The sequence below is a fragment of the Marmota monax genome, unplaced genomic scaffold (genome assembly GCF_021218885.2).
Source record: "Marmota monax isolate L192 unplaced genomic scaffold, Marmota_monax_Labrador192_F-V1.1 WCK01_AAM20220418_F8-fsc00099, whole genome shotgun sequence".
Classification (NCBI taxonomy): Eukaryota; Metazoa; Chordata; class Mammalia; order Rodentia; family Sciuridae; genus Marmota; species Marmota monax.
The window spans coordinates 1,941,735-1,956,553 of NW_026692126.1; the positions used below are offsets into that span (position 1 = coordinate 1,941,735).

Here is a 14,819-nt window from a genome sequence, read left to right on the forward strand (position 1 = left end):
CCCTTTCAACTCCCCAGACAAAAGTATTCCCCAGTCCATTTACAGTAGTTTGCTCCTTAATGTTTTTTATTACATGCCATTGGGTTCAAGTGTCTTCCTGTTCAGGTTATATTCACGTATACAGAGATCCTAATTGTACCTCAGGGTGCAGCATCATGTCTGGTGTATTATTACTAAAAATGGAACTAATGAAAGAAGCAGCAGAAAACAGCAGGAGATGGTGGGCAGATTATTTTGTTCTCCCTGACCATTTCAGTAAACGTTACCTATTGTACTCGAATGTACTGAGATGTAACTAAGATGCAACTACTAAATTGGAGGTGTAAAGACTAATAATTGAGGTGATATAGTATAAGAAGAATAGCGATTTTAGAGCTGCATTCTATGGACTCTGGAAAGAAATTTCTGATCTTTGCCTTCCTCGTGTGCCAACCCCATATGGAAACTGCAATGATTTAACAAGTTACAAAACCCACTAAAGCACGTTGCTTTGCTGCCTAGTAGTCACTATTATTAGACCAGAGAGTAACAAAAACGTCCACGCATCTTTTCCAACACCAAAATGGCATTCATCCCTCTTAAGTTGCTTCCTACAAAAAAAAGATAACATGGTTAGACCTTGCTGAAGGGGGAATTCGACCCAAATTTCCTCCCAATAATATCCCCATCCATTCGCAAGACGCTTACAATCGCAGAAAACTGAAGGGTAAGGCCATCCTTAATGCTTTGTCTAGATCTAAATACTAAAGGGAGCCTGGTCACCGGGTGGGTATGCGGAGTAAGGTTTTGACAATGGTCACAGGAGGTGCCTCTGTCACAAAGCCATGCTGACAGCCACCCGGGCTGGGCAAAGAATGAGGGCGCTTGCGCAGCAGGTTACAGCGCGGTGGAAGCGGACGCCTGCGCAGAGGGGGTGATCGTGCGCTCGCGCCCCGCCTCTGCTGAGCCGCGCCAGCGCAGTCAAGAGCCAGCGAGCAGAAGCAGCGCCTGCGTGGTCGTGGCAGGGGAGGCTGTGGCGGCAGCGGCGATGGAGCCAGCGGAGCCCCCAAACGAGTTGGTGTCAGCCGAGGGCCGAAACCGGAAGGCGGTGCTGTGCCAACGTTGTGGCTCTCGCGTGCTGCAGCCAGGGACCGCTCTCTTCTCCCGTCGACAGGTAGGAAGGCAGGTTAGAGGCCGCTTCCATTGCAGTCTTCCATGGGCCGAAGCAGTCTGTGTCCCGGCTCTTGGATTTCCGGAGACCGCGCCCCTCCTCGCGCCGTTCTTAAGCCCCGCCCCTCGGCTCGAGGTCCCGCCCCACTGGCTCCTGTCGGAGAGGCTCCGCCCCTGCGGCCGTGCCCGCGGGAGCTGCGTGGGCCGCTGCCCCGGGACTGGTGAAGCCTTTGGGTGGAAGGACCTTCCCAGATCCTGCTGCAGGAGAGCTTCCTCTGCGCCAGCCTCCCCCAGGCGTCCCTCCCGAGCGCGGGCAATATGCCCCTCTGAGCCCAGGGAGGTTTCCGCGTGCTAGTGCGAGGAGTGCTCCCCAGCCCGCTGCTTCCAGGAGCTCTGGCCAACCTGTGAGACCCGCAGGTGCATATTTCAGTCGTCGATCTGTTGTCGCCCGGATCCTTACTTCACTGTATCTGGAGCTCCAGATACAACTTTGGTGTAGGGATACGCAGAATAATTCCTGGTACACAATTTTCCAAGGCACTACAAGCCAGTTTTGAGACGAATCATTTCATGTGAGATAGATATCAGAAATTCTGGAAATAAATTTCGAAGGAAAACAAATAATTTTTCTTCAGATTAGGACTTTTAATACCCATCGTACCACCGTCACTCCAAATGAGAAAGTTGATACATTTTTTTTGTTTATTTTGGTAAAGTTTTTATTAAAATGTAACATACCCTTAGGAAAGTGCAGGAGTATAATTTCATTTCAACCACATGATATCCTATCATTCCAAATGATTTTTAAAAAATAACATAGACCAACTTATTATTTCATGCAGTTGAACTGATTGTAAAGTGCAGTTTTCAGTATAGGAGCAAGAAGCCCCTTTTCCTCCAAAGCAGAGACTACCTTTTTTCATAAGAGAAGGAAAAAAGGAATCAAACCGCCCCCCTTATTCTGTGGGAGTTAGATGACTTCCCCTCTAGAGAGGTTGGAGTCCCACCTGCTCTCTTGGGAAGACTCCCAAGGATTGGAAGTAGAGTTCTCGGCTTATTTTACCAAGTTAGTAGTATCACAGAGAGGTGGAAAGAACATGGGTCTCAAAATTAAATCCTGACCTTACCATTCATAAACATTGCCATGAGTGGCTGGGGTTGTAGCTCATTGGTAGATCGCTTGCCTGGCATATGTGAGGCACTGCATTTGATCCTCAGCACATAAAAATAAATAAAGGGCTGGGGTCGGCTCAGTGGCAGAGTGCTCATGTGGCACGTATGAGGCACTGGGTTCCATCCTCAGCACCACATACAAACAGATGTTGTGTCTGCCAAAAACTAAAAAAAAAAAATGTTAAAATTCTCTCTCTCTCACTCTCTCTCTCTCTTAAAAAAAATAAATAAATAAAATAAAGATATTGTGTATATCTACAACTTAAAAAAAACAAAACCATGAACTTAAGATTTCTGGGCTGAAAAATGAAGATGATGTAGGGAAGAATTTGTGTGAAAGCATTAGCAAGGTACCTCATAGATAGTACATACTGTATTCATATCCAGTTCTCATGCTATGAAAGTTGTCTACTTTTATAAGCAGACATTAAGAAATTCCCGCTGGGCGTGATGGCACATGCCTGTAATCCTAGTAGCTTGGGAGGCTGAGACAGGAGGATCATGAGTTCAAAGCCAGTCTCAGCAAAAGTGAGGCACTAAGCAACTCAGAGAGATCCTGTCTCTAAATAAAATACAAAATAAGGCTGAGGATGTGGCTCAGTGGTTGAGTGCCCCTGAGCTAAATCCCCAATATGAAAAAAAAAAAAATTTCCTTTAGGTAGGCTGGGGTTGTAGCTCATTGGTAGTGCTTGCCTCCCATGTGTGAGGCATTGGGTTTGATTCTCAGCACCACATGAAAACAAAGGTGTTGTGTCCATCTACAATTTAAAATATTTTTTATAAAATTCTTGGGTAATTTTATGTTTAAATTATTTTTTTGTTTGATATATATTATTGTAAACTAGTGTTGCCAAACATTGTGTAAGCAAATTACATTATGCATGTTACATTTCTTTTTCATACAGAGTGGCTGCTGTTCTAGAAAGGAGCATAAGAATTGTTTTTTAGGTGTAATGCTCACCTCCACCACCCCTCTTTCTCTTCTCTTTTTTATTTTTATGTTTTCCCCTGCAGTACTAGGGATTGAACCCAGAGGGACTCTACTACTGAGCTACATCTCCAACCCATTGTATTTTTTATTTTGAGTCACGGTCTCCCTGGCTTTGAATTTTCAATCCTTTTGCCTCAGCCTCCTGAGTAGATTGGTATTACAGGTGTACACCACCACACCTGGCTAATATTTTTCCCTTATTTTATTTTGGGGTGCCTGGGGATTAAACCCAGGAGTACTTTACCAATGAGGCACATTGCTGGTCTCTTTTTTTGGAAATAGGGTCTTACTAAGTTACCCAGGTGAGCCTTGAACTTGCAATCCTCCTGCCTCAACCTCCTAGGTCACTGGAATTACAAGCATGTGCCACCTCCCTCTTTTTAAAAGACATAAAGAGATAGGGTTGTTTGTTTGGGTCTTTTGTTTTTGTCTATTTAGTTTGTGTTTTACCATTGCTTCAGAGTTTCTGGAAATTTCCTATTTCTTGAAAAAGGCTATTGGAAGAATATTATGCTTTCCCCAGACTCTAGCAGCCCTACTCTGATCCAACCCAGATCTCCCCTTGATTTTAGTACTATTTTTCAGTATTCCTTTCTTTCCACAAATAACATAAATTCTAGGATATGATGTGAACAGGAAGTTGAGATCTCGTGGAAGATTTCTAACCAGTTATTACTTCTTCACCTATTATGAGTTATATATTTCAGGGAAGAAGAAAAAAGTCCCTGCCCTTATAGAGAACAATTTGCAACTTGAAGGGCACTGCACTCCCTAACTGAAACCCTGTAAAGCTTTAGAAACCTTGAGGGAGGAAAAAAAAGATCTAGGGTGCAGTGATTACTGCATCTCATATTCCATAGTTCTTTAGTCTAAAGCAATGTTTCCATAGTTATGTCCCTCAAAGGGAAAAATCTAGAGACATGTCTAGAGATTTTTTTGGTTGTCCAAATTGGGGAGGGGTGCTACTGGCATCTAGCAGGTAAAAGCCAGAGATGCTACTTAGCATCCTGTAACCCCAGGCCTGTTCCCAGAGCAAAGAAATCTTTAGTTCAAAATGTCAGTAGTTCCAACATTGAGAAATCCTGGCCTACAGACTGGAAAGCACTCTCACATCTATCATCTCAGTTGACCTTATTAAAATATTTGTATTGTTTGCTGTTTATACACTAGACAATGAGGTTCATGTCTCTACATCTTGTACAACTAGACTGCACATCAGTTAGAACCTAGGAAATGTTTGGATTTAAATAAATTAATGAATTAAAAGCTATGAGTCCAGCTAAATAATGTGTTAGTTTGGATATAGTGGATCAGTATGTTTAGCCAGCACTAAAACTGCACTATTTATGTAGCATGTGATTTATGTTCTTTTTATTCATAGAATTGGTTTCACAAATAAAATATCCCTATCCTTGAAAAGGACTAAGTTGACTAGTCCTTTTCCAAAATGCAGGGGAATAGGAGTGTTTTATTTTTTTATCTTTTGCATTGCTAGCTATGAAACTCAGCCTCTTGCTTGCTAGGCAGGAGCTCTACCACTGAGATACATCCCCATCCTAGGAGTGTTTTAGACTTCAGATTTTTTGGATTTGGAAATATTTGCAAATACATAATGAGATATCTTGGTGATGAGACCCAGGTTTAAACATGAAATTCTTTTGTTTAATATACACCTTTCCACATAGCCTAAAGGTAATTTTATGCAGTATTTTAGTACCTGTGTTTTGACTATGACCCATCAAATGAGGCCAGCTGTGGAATTTTCCACTTGTGGCATCATGTTGATGCTCAAAAAGCTTCAGATAGTGGAGCATTTCAGATCAGATTTTTGGTTTAGGGAACCTGTATTTATCATAGCCTTTCCTAAAGTTTTTAGTGGAGGAAATTATAATTAAGCTGAGTAGAGTCAGGATGAAAAGCATTTCATAGCTGAGAGAAAGTATAGTACATCTGAAGAACTGAACATAGTCTGATAAAAGTGACAGAAACCAGGCACAATGGCAAATGCTTACAATCCCCAGGGCACTGCAGAAGGAAAATCACAAGTTCAAGACCAGCCTCAGCAACTTAATGAGACTTGTCTCAAACAGGGCTGGGGAGCTAGGTGTAGTGGCACACGCCTGTAATCCCAGTGGCTCCGGAGGCCAAGGCAGGAGGATCGAGAGTTCAAAGCTAGCCTCAGCAAAAGTGAGGCACTAAGCAACTCAGTGAGACCCTGTCTCTAAATAAAATACAAAATAGGGCTGGAGGTATGGCCCAGTGGTAGAGTGCCCCTGGGTTCAGTTCCCAGTCCTAGGGTGGAATGGTGGCAGGAAATGAGGCTGAAGTGGAATTAAGGTAATTAGAATGGAGGTGGGGAGGGAGCCATGGGGGTGGACACCCATGAAGTGGATAGGATATGAATCAAAAGAAAGACTCATGCCACGCATGGTGGTATATACCTGTAATCCCAGCAGCTCAGGAGGCTGAGGCAATTTAGTGATGCTCTAAGCAACTCAATGAGACCCTGTCTCTAAAAATAATTAAGAAGGTCTAAAGATGTGGCTCAGTGGTTAAGTACCCCTGGGTTCAATCCCCATTATGAGGGGAAGGGGAAGGGGGAAGGGAGGGAAAAGAGAAAAAAGGGAGGAAGGGAGGAAAGAAGAAAGAAGAAGGAAGAAATCTTAAAAGATTACATATTGTATGCTTCCTTTTACATAACATTTTCAAAATGACAAAATTTTTCATAAGCAAAAGACAGGGTAGTGGTTGCCAGAGGATAGGAAATGGGGTAGGGGTACACTGAGTGTGATTATAAAAGAGCAGTGTGAGGGTCCTTGAGGCAATGGAACTATTCACTGTCTTACTGCGACAGTGGATATACAAACTTACATGTGATAAAATGGTATAGATAAATACGCCCATGCTGAGCATGGTGGCACTAGCTACCCGAGAGGCTGAGGCAGGATCACAGTTGATGCCAGCCTGGGCTGGGCAGCTTAGCGACCCCCTGTCTCAAAATTAAAAAGGGCTAGGGATGTAGCTCAGTGGTAGAGCAGCCCTGGGTTCAATCCCCAGTAATAGGAAGGGGAAAAAAACAAAAGAACTAAATACACAAGTGTACAAATGAGAAGTAACTGGTGTCATCTGAATAATTAAATCTATGGACTATATCTGTGTTTATATGCTGATTGGGATATTATGCAGTTTTGCAAACTGTTACCTTTAGGGGGAACCGGGTAAAAAGTACATGGAATTTCTGGGTTGTTTTTTTTTAATTATTATTTATTTTCACTTACCTTTTTTTTTTTTTCTTCAGTGCTGTGGATTGAACCCAGGGTCGCTTTACCACTGAGCTACACAATCCCAGCCCTTTTTTATTTTGAGTCAGGGTCTTGCTAAATTGCCTAGGCTGGGGCTAAGGCTGTAGCTCAGTGGTAGAGCACTCACCTTGCATGCGTGAGACCCTGGGTTTGATCCCAAGCACCACATAAAAATAAACAAATAAAGATATTGTGTCCATCTACAATTTAAAAAATTATTTTAAAAATAAATAAATTGCCTAGGCTGGTCTTGAACTTGCAACCCTTATGCCTCAGCTTCGTAAATTGCTGGAATTACAGGCATGCACCACCAAGCCCAGTAATCTGACTTCTAATTTAATGGCTGAAGGCCCTCAGAGCAAGTATCCCAAGAGAAACACAAGTTGCATGCCCTTTTTAAGCTAGCCTGGCACTTTCACTGCCTTATAGCCAAGGCAGTCATCTTGGCCTGTCCATGCTCCACCTCCTGGCAGAGAATTATCAAAGAATTTATAGATATGTTTAAACCACAAGTTTTCACAGAAGGGAGATAATTACCACAAAGTTAACAGAAGTTTACTCTGCATTATAACAGTTTTTATTCTCATTCAAACTGTAGCATGCTTGCCAAGTTTTGTATGAGAATGTATTTTTACAATGAGAGGAGCTGTTTTATTTTTAAAAGGGAAATGTGAACAGTGCATCAACAGAAGCTCACTGGGTTGTGGTGTTCTATCTATTCCTGAAGAAGCTGTCCAGGAGTAGGGGTACTAACTAACTAGCTGTAGTACTGATAACAAAGATAACCTACCTGGCCAGGATATCACTGGCAACCTTGGTCACCAACTGAGACACCTGCTTTAAATCTGATATGAATTTTTTTTAAAATTGTCAATGGACCTTTATTTTATTTATTTATATACAGTGCTGAGAATTGAACTCTGCTTCACACATGCTAGGCAAGTGCTCTACCACTGAGTTGCAACCCCAGCCCCTGATATGAATTTTTTTTTTATTTTCACCCCAACAGTCTTTTCAGAAAGCCTTATTTTATTCCAGATGTCATAGCCAGTCACCTGGCCCTAGAGTTTTTCTTGGCCTTGGGATGAATAGGTTGAGGTCCAGGCACAGATGTGCACGTACGTGTGCATTCGAAGGTGTAGTCTTACTACATGTGGATCTGGCTTATAGGAGCTAAATAAAAACAGGAGTGTTGAGGAGTGTGTGGAACAGGACCCAAAATGATGCCATGAATGACAGTTAATAACAGCAGTGTCTTAGGTCTTCGTGGCTACCAGAGGAGACACTGCAGATGTACGCTTTGCACTATAATCGGGAACAGGAAAGGGAAGCTGGTGCCCCTTTGCTGGGCACCTCCTAAAGACAGTTGGTTTAAGCACTCTGTTTTGTTGGACACACTGAATTCTTGGTTGAATATCTTAACTAGTTACCAAATGTCTTAACTAGTTATTCTGCTTCTGGTGTGACTTCACACCTGCAAGACAGAGGACAGACCAGTAATATTTTTTTGGAAATTCACACTCACAGAAAGTTACAGAAAGGTCTGGAATTCAAGTGTCTTGGTTCCTGAATTTTGATTCCCAACTCTTAAATATTTAAGTCTCTGCTGTTCTCATTTTCATTTAGGGTAAGACAAAGCATTGGGGACACATTTAACTATCAGATGAAGCAAAGACGGACTGAAATGACAGTGTAGCAGAAGGAGGAAAAATTTCATATTTTTAACATCTTCAGATGACATCTCAGGTCACAAAGCAAAGGGTAGTAGAGATATGTTTTAATAAGCCAAATGCCTGGCTGGGCATGGTGGCACAAGCCTGTAATCCCAGCTGCTCAGGAGGCAAAGGCAGGAGGATCACAAGTTTGAAGCTAGCCCCAGCAACTTAGGAAGACCCTGTCTCAAAATAAAAAAAAGGCTGGGGTTGTAGCTCAGTGACAGAGCACCCCTGGGTTAAATCCCCAGCACCACAAATAATAATATTAATAAGCTAGATGCTTAAAGGATGTGGAGTAGACATGTTCTGGATCAGGGCTCCCTCCCACCCCTCAGGGATCCTCTACACACTACAATGTGGCCCAGGTTTCAATTCTGCTACCTCCAGTGTATTAATACATGCTAATTTCCAGTGCCAGACTAGCACACCAAGGCCATCCTATAGTATTGCAGTTTGGAAATGCATTAGAAATATATTGTGAGGTGAGAAGAAAGTAAGATAACAGCAATAATAATGAGAAGCAGAGGGGCATTGTGTCTTTCAGCATTCTGGATGCAGCTAAAGTATTATAAACTGCTCTTGTGGAGGAAGTTAAAACAGTCGCGTGCAGCTGGGCACAGTGGTGCATGACTGTAGTTCCAGCAAGTCAGAAGACTGAGGCAGGAAGATCACAAGTTCAAGGCCACCCTCAGCAATTTATGAGGCTCTGTCTCAAAATTTAAAAGGCTGAGGATGTAGCTCAGTGGTAAAGGGCCCCTAGTTTCAGTTCCCAATACCAAAAATATTAATGATGATGATAATCAATCAGAAAATACTAACAAAAAAAGTGGAAGCAGCATGAGGAAACTGCTACCAGTAATGAATGTATTAGTTATCTTAATTATGGTAACAGTGTCACCGGTGCATAAATGTGCTGAAATGTATCAAACTGTATACTTTAAATATGTGTAGTTTATGAATTGTTCATACTTATACTTCAATCAAACTTTCTTTTTGAAAAAAAAAAATGCAGTGGGCAGTATAGAAAGCTAATTCAGGCTGGTTAGAGAAGACTTCCTGAGGTTATATTTGAGCTGAATACCAAGAAGGTACTGGCCAGGCTGGGGTTGTGGCTCAGCGGCAGAGCACTTGCCTCGCACATGGTGAGGCACTGGGTTGGATCCTCAGCACCACATAAAAATAAACAAAATAAAGATATTGTGTCCATGTATAACTAGAAAAATATTTTTAAAAAAGAAGGTGCCGGCCATGCCCAGCTCTGAGGGCAGAGCAGACTTGTGCTAGTGCAGGAAGCAAGGCCAGTGTGCCTGGAGCACAGTGAGCCAGGGAGAGCCTGGGGCCATGTGGGGCTTTGAAAGCCCCACATCAGTCAGTGCAGCAGGGAAGCCACCAGGCGAGCTTCTCTTCCATCTCTCTTTAGACCCAGAAGAGCCACTCAGCATTCCAGTCTATATCCTGAGGAAAGGGCTCCTCATTTTTCCTCCCTTTCAGAAAGCTGCTAGGAGCAAAGTGTAAAGAGAATGAGGGTGACAATGTGACTGGGCCAGTTCAGCTTGTATGTTCCTTATGTTCTCTTCCACTGCAGCTTTTCCTTCCCTCCATGAGAAAGAAGCCAGCTCTGGCTGACAGCAGCAACCCTGAAGGCGATCTCCTCCAGGAGCACTGGCTGGTGGATGACATGTTCATCTTTGAGAATGTGGGCTTCACCAAGGATGTGGGCAACATCAAGTTTCTGGTCTGCGCAGACTGTGAAATTGGACCCATTGGCTGGCATTGCCTCGATGACAAGAACAGTTTCTATGTGGCCTTGGAACGGGTTTCCCATGAGTAACTGAGGGGATGGGGACTCAGATCCACCCCAAGTATAAAAGCTCTCCCCACAAGAACTGGCGTTGGACCTTTGTAACTCCTGTGCTGCCTTCTCTGTACTAATACAAGCAGCGAGCACCAACACCTCCACTGGAGCACGCACAGGGCCAGGCCTCCTTCCTCCGCGCCCCCTGCATGCCTCGGGCCAGGTCCACATGCATAACGCGTCCTGATCCCCCTTTCCCCTCGTTTTAAGACACTGTCATACCTCCACAAATCTAGTCTCGTCCCTGGCGCTCTGCCGAGGCTCTCTTTTACCCAGGACTTGCTTTTGTTTTTTTCTTGCTCTAGAAGAGCAGTATTCAACTTTTTAGCCATGACATGACAAAAGATGCTCATGTGCTGATAGTTGAAACTCCATCTTTTTCTCTCATTCAGGAAAGCATACGGGGGCTGGGGACATAGCTTAGTAGGTAGAGGGCTTGCCTCGCATGCACAAGGCCAGTGGTTCAATCCCCAGCACCACACAAAAAAAGAAAGAAAGAAAGCATACGCGTGCTGGGCACAGATTACGACTGTAATCCCAACATCTCGGGAGGCTGAGGTAGGAGGATCAAGGGTTCAAAGCCAGCCTCAGCAATGGTGAGGCACTAAGCAACTCAGTGAGACCCTGACTCTAAATAAAATTCAAAATAGGGCTGGGCATGTGGCTCAGTGGTTGTGTGTCCTTGAGTTCAATCCCCAGTACCCCCTCCAAAAAAAAAAAAAGGCATACACATATCTGAGACATACTGCTTTGTGGCTAACCTTGTTATCTACATTAATTTATTATTTCTAAAAGTAAAACATTTACAGACTTCAGTATTTAAATCAATAATGAGAAACACATTACTTTGGGTACATCTCTAATATCATGTTTGAGAATCTTTGCTCTGGGTGGACACTGGTATTTTATTGCAAAGATGGATGTGGCCCCTCTTTCCTTCAAAAGTTAATGGGGTTTCTCCTTTTATTGGCTCCTCATACCTACATCCTGTACATTAGCCTCAGACTGTCTACCCCATCTGAGCCACCCAAGGGAAACAAGCTTGACAGTTAACCAGCCTCTCCTGGAGACTGGAGGATATGGGATATATGAGGGAAAGGCCTTTGCCTATCTCCTCTGGACAGGTAACTTTATTCCCTTGTTCTTAGGACAGACTTCTATAATAGATAGCATCATGATTTACCAGACATGCTCAGTGTGTTCCTCAGAGTTTTGATTCAAAAGAATCTCCCTACCAATCCAGAATACAGATTTTTCCCACCAATATGCCTCTTCTATTGCTATGGGGTTGCTGTGTTTGATACTAGCAAGCTTAAGTATTCACCATGATTTGCAAATATTCTGTCCTTTCTTTTCTGAAATGACTTACTTTCTTAAAGGGATCTGTATGACTAAATATTAGGTGTCCTCCGAGCGACCCCACCTCCAGAGGCCTAACATTGAAATTAGGACTAAGTCCCTTCCTTTGCATCTGTTGCTTCTTTCTCCCTTCATTCCAGAACTTTCTAAGGACTTCCCCACTAAAGTACAGGCCTTGAGCATAGTTTTGCAACTAACCTACTTGCTTAGAAAGGTGGCTTCCTTCCCCAGTCAGCTTGAATGAGCTCCAGTAGAAACAGAGAACTTTTCCTGACATATGGTCAAATGTCCATTATTATGAGATTTCATGAACAAATGAGAATTACCCACTCATGTCAGAGGAACAAAACCAAATAATTGCCCCTAGGGACATGGGGCCGTTCACATCACAAGTCAAAACCTAAGCTCAGCATTTTTTAAAATTAGCCTTTAACTTTTCTTTTTTTTAATTGCAAAAAAACAGTATATGTTTGTTAAAATAAAATTTTAAAATGGGTGTAATTTTTTTTCAGTTAATTCAGACTTCTACCATCCAGAGATTACCAATGATAATGCCAAGGATATACATATCCTTCTCATTGTTTTTATATGTATTTATTACATGTACAGTTTTTAAAAGAAATGTGAGTTCATACTGTACTCTTTTATAACTTGCTTTTTGTTGTTGTTTAATAATATAGAGTGAAGGGGTTGGGGATGTAGCTCCATGGTAGAGTACTTGGGTACAGTCCCCAGCACTGCAAAACAATAAAAGGGTGAATATCTTCCCTTGTCAGTAGCTACCCATCCATGTACACCATTATTATTATTATTATATTCTATTGTATCACTTCACTATAATTTATTTCTATAACCCACTATTAGGTTGCCTGCAGTTTTTTATAATTGATGATATAATTCTATATCCCACTTTTTTTTTTTTTTTTAAAGAAACTGTGGTATTGGGGCTGGGGATGTGGCTCAAGCGGTAGTGCGCTCGCCTGGCATGCATGCGGCCCGGGTTCGATCCTAAGCACCACATACGAACAAAGATGTTGTGCCCGCCGAAAACTAAAAAATAAATATTTTAAAAAAAAAGAAACTGTGGTATTTATTTATTTATTTATATTTATTTTTTAGTTTTTGGCGGACACAACATCTTTGTTTGTATGTGGTGCTGAGGATCGAACCCGGGCCGCACGCATGCCAGGCAAGCGTGCTACCGCTTGAGCCACATCCCCAGCCCCATATCCCACATTTTTTTAAATTTGTTTTTGGCAGTACTGGGGATTGAAACCAAGGCCTCACACCTGGTAGGCAAGGGCTCTACCATTGAGCTACATCTGACCTTTTATTATTTTAATTTGAGCTTGGTCTCGCTAGACTGTCCAAGCTGCCCTCACCTCCCAAATATCTGGGATTACAGGCGTGCACCACCACACTCAGTTTGGATCCACACTCATAATTATTTCCTTGGCATTATGAGAAGTGGAATTGCAGGGTGTGCACATTTCCAAGGCTTTGCTGTTTTGACACCTGTTCCTCAAAAAGCTGTGCTAATTTACCCTCTTCCGGCAGAATAAAAGAGCACTCACTTTCTGACCCTTACGAACACTGGGTATTTATTATCATTAAAAAAATGTTTTGCCACTTTGATAGAAAAAAATAGTATATTGTTTTTATTTGCATTTTACTTCTAATGAAAATTTTATACATTTATTTGTTACTTGTTTTTCCTGTTTTTAGAATTGCCAAACATTGTTGCACTAGTAACCAAAAATATTGAGTTGACTATTCTACCTTTTCAGTTTGATTTGAAAAAAATAAAAGAATTTAAACAGTGGAAATTAGAGTTCTGTCCATACTTGGGAAGAGGGCTGGGAATGTAGTTCAGTGGTAGAAAGTTGGCCAAGCAAATGTGAGGGCTTAGGTTCAATTTCCAGCACCTCACCCCCCTGCAAAAAAAAAAAAAAAAAAAAACCTATTTGGGAAGAATACGTAACTTGGAAAAGCAGAAGAGAGCTAAAATGTGAACTCTAGGGTTTAGCTTGAGTTCTCACAACCACCTAACTAATCAGTATCTGTTATATCATACGCAATAGATTCTCCATAAACACTTGTGAATCAGTTAACCCAGTGTTAACACAGGTCAGAAACTGAGTGCTCTTTTATACTGCTGGAGGAGCAGTGTACGCCCTGCAATTCCACTTCTCATAATGTTTGCCAAGAGTACCCAAGAGGTAACCCATGCTTATTGCCATGAGTATAGAAACCTGCAATTCAAGAGCAGGGTTGGAGCTCATTGATAGTGCTCCATGCTTAGCATGTCCAAGGCCCTGGGTTCCATCCCAACACCAAGACAGAAACCACACACAGTTCTTGTTGGTGGGAGTAATTGTGCAAGGGCCTAATTGTTTCTATAAAAATTATGTTTTTTAGTAGCCGGATTCAGTGGCACATACCTGTAATCCCAGTGGTTCAGGAGGCTGAGGCAGAAGGATCACGAGTTTAAAGCCAGCCTCAGCAAAAGCAAGGTTCTAAGCAACTCAGTGAGACCCTGTCTCTAAACAAAATACAAAATAGGGCTGGGGATATGGCTCAGTGGTCCAGTGCCCGAGTTCAATCCCCAATACAAAAGAAAAAAAAATTATGTTTTTTAAACACAAAAAAGGACAGTGGTGTACTAACATTTTGCATATTGTAAAAGACCATTCAAATAACTAACACAAAAATTATGAGGACTTAAGCTCCTGGTAATGGTAGATAGGTAATTTAGATTGACTATCCCGATGGGGGGTAACTAGATAGCCTGGAAAAATATTTTTAAAATTGCTTAAGGCCAAGCACAGTGGCTCATGCCTATAATCCTAAGAGGTAGGAAACCTGCAAGTTTGAGGTCATCATTAGCAATATAGCAAAACCCTGTCGCAAGATTTAAAAAAAAGCTGGGTGTATCTCAGAGGTAGAACATTTGCCTACATGCTCGAGGCCCTGGGTTCAGTCCTCAGTACTACAAAAAAGAAAAAAAATCTCTTCAACTCTTGATGCTAAGAATTGTGTCTATAAACACTTGGTGTGGTGCAGGATTTGACATGCCATCATAGGCTCTCTAACATAACTAGACTTCCTCACACCCCTGGTAATAGAATTGTTTAGCTTTATCTCAAGAAGCCTGGGAAAGCACATGTAACATGCCCAGATATACTTAGAGGGGTTGATCCCACAAGCTTTTAAGGGATTGTCTAAAACGAAAAAGCACCTGAGCAAATTCTATGGTGGTTCCATGTGTGCTGAAT

The 14,819-nt window shown here is 42.3% G+C and overlaps 1 protein-coding gene across 1 annotated transcript; it reads left to right on the forward strand.

Annotated features, from left to right (window-relative positions):
- The first annotated feature begins 1,020 nt into the window (after nt 1-1,020).
- On the forward strand, nt 1,021-13,370 carry Rabif (RAB interacting factor). Its single transcript, XM_046463817.2, has 2 exons — nt 1,021-1,153; nt 9,916-13,370. Exons 1-2 carry the CDS (start codon nt 1,028-1,030, stop codon nt 10,159-10,161), a joined length of 372 nt encoding a protein of 123 aa, XP_046319773.1. The 5' UTR covers nt 1,021-1,027; the 3' UTR covers nt 10,162-13,370.
- The last annotated feature ends 1,449 nt before the right edge of the window (nt 13,371-14,819 follow it).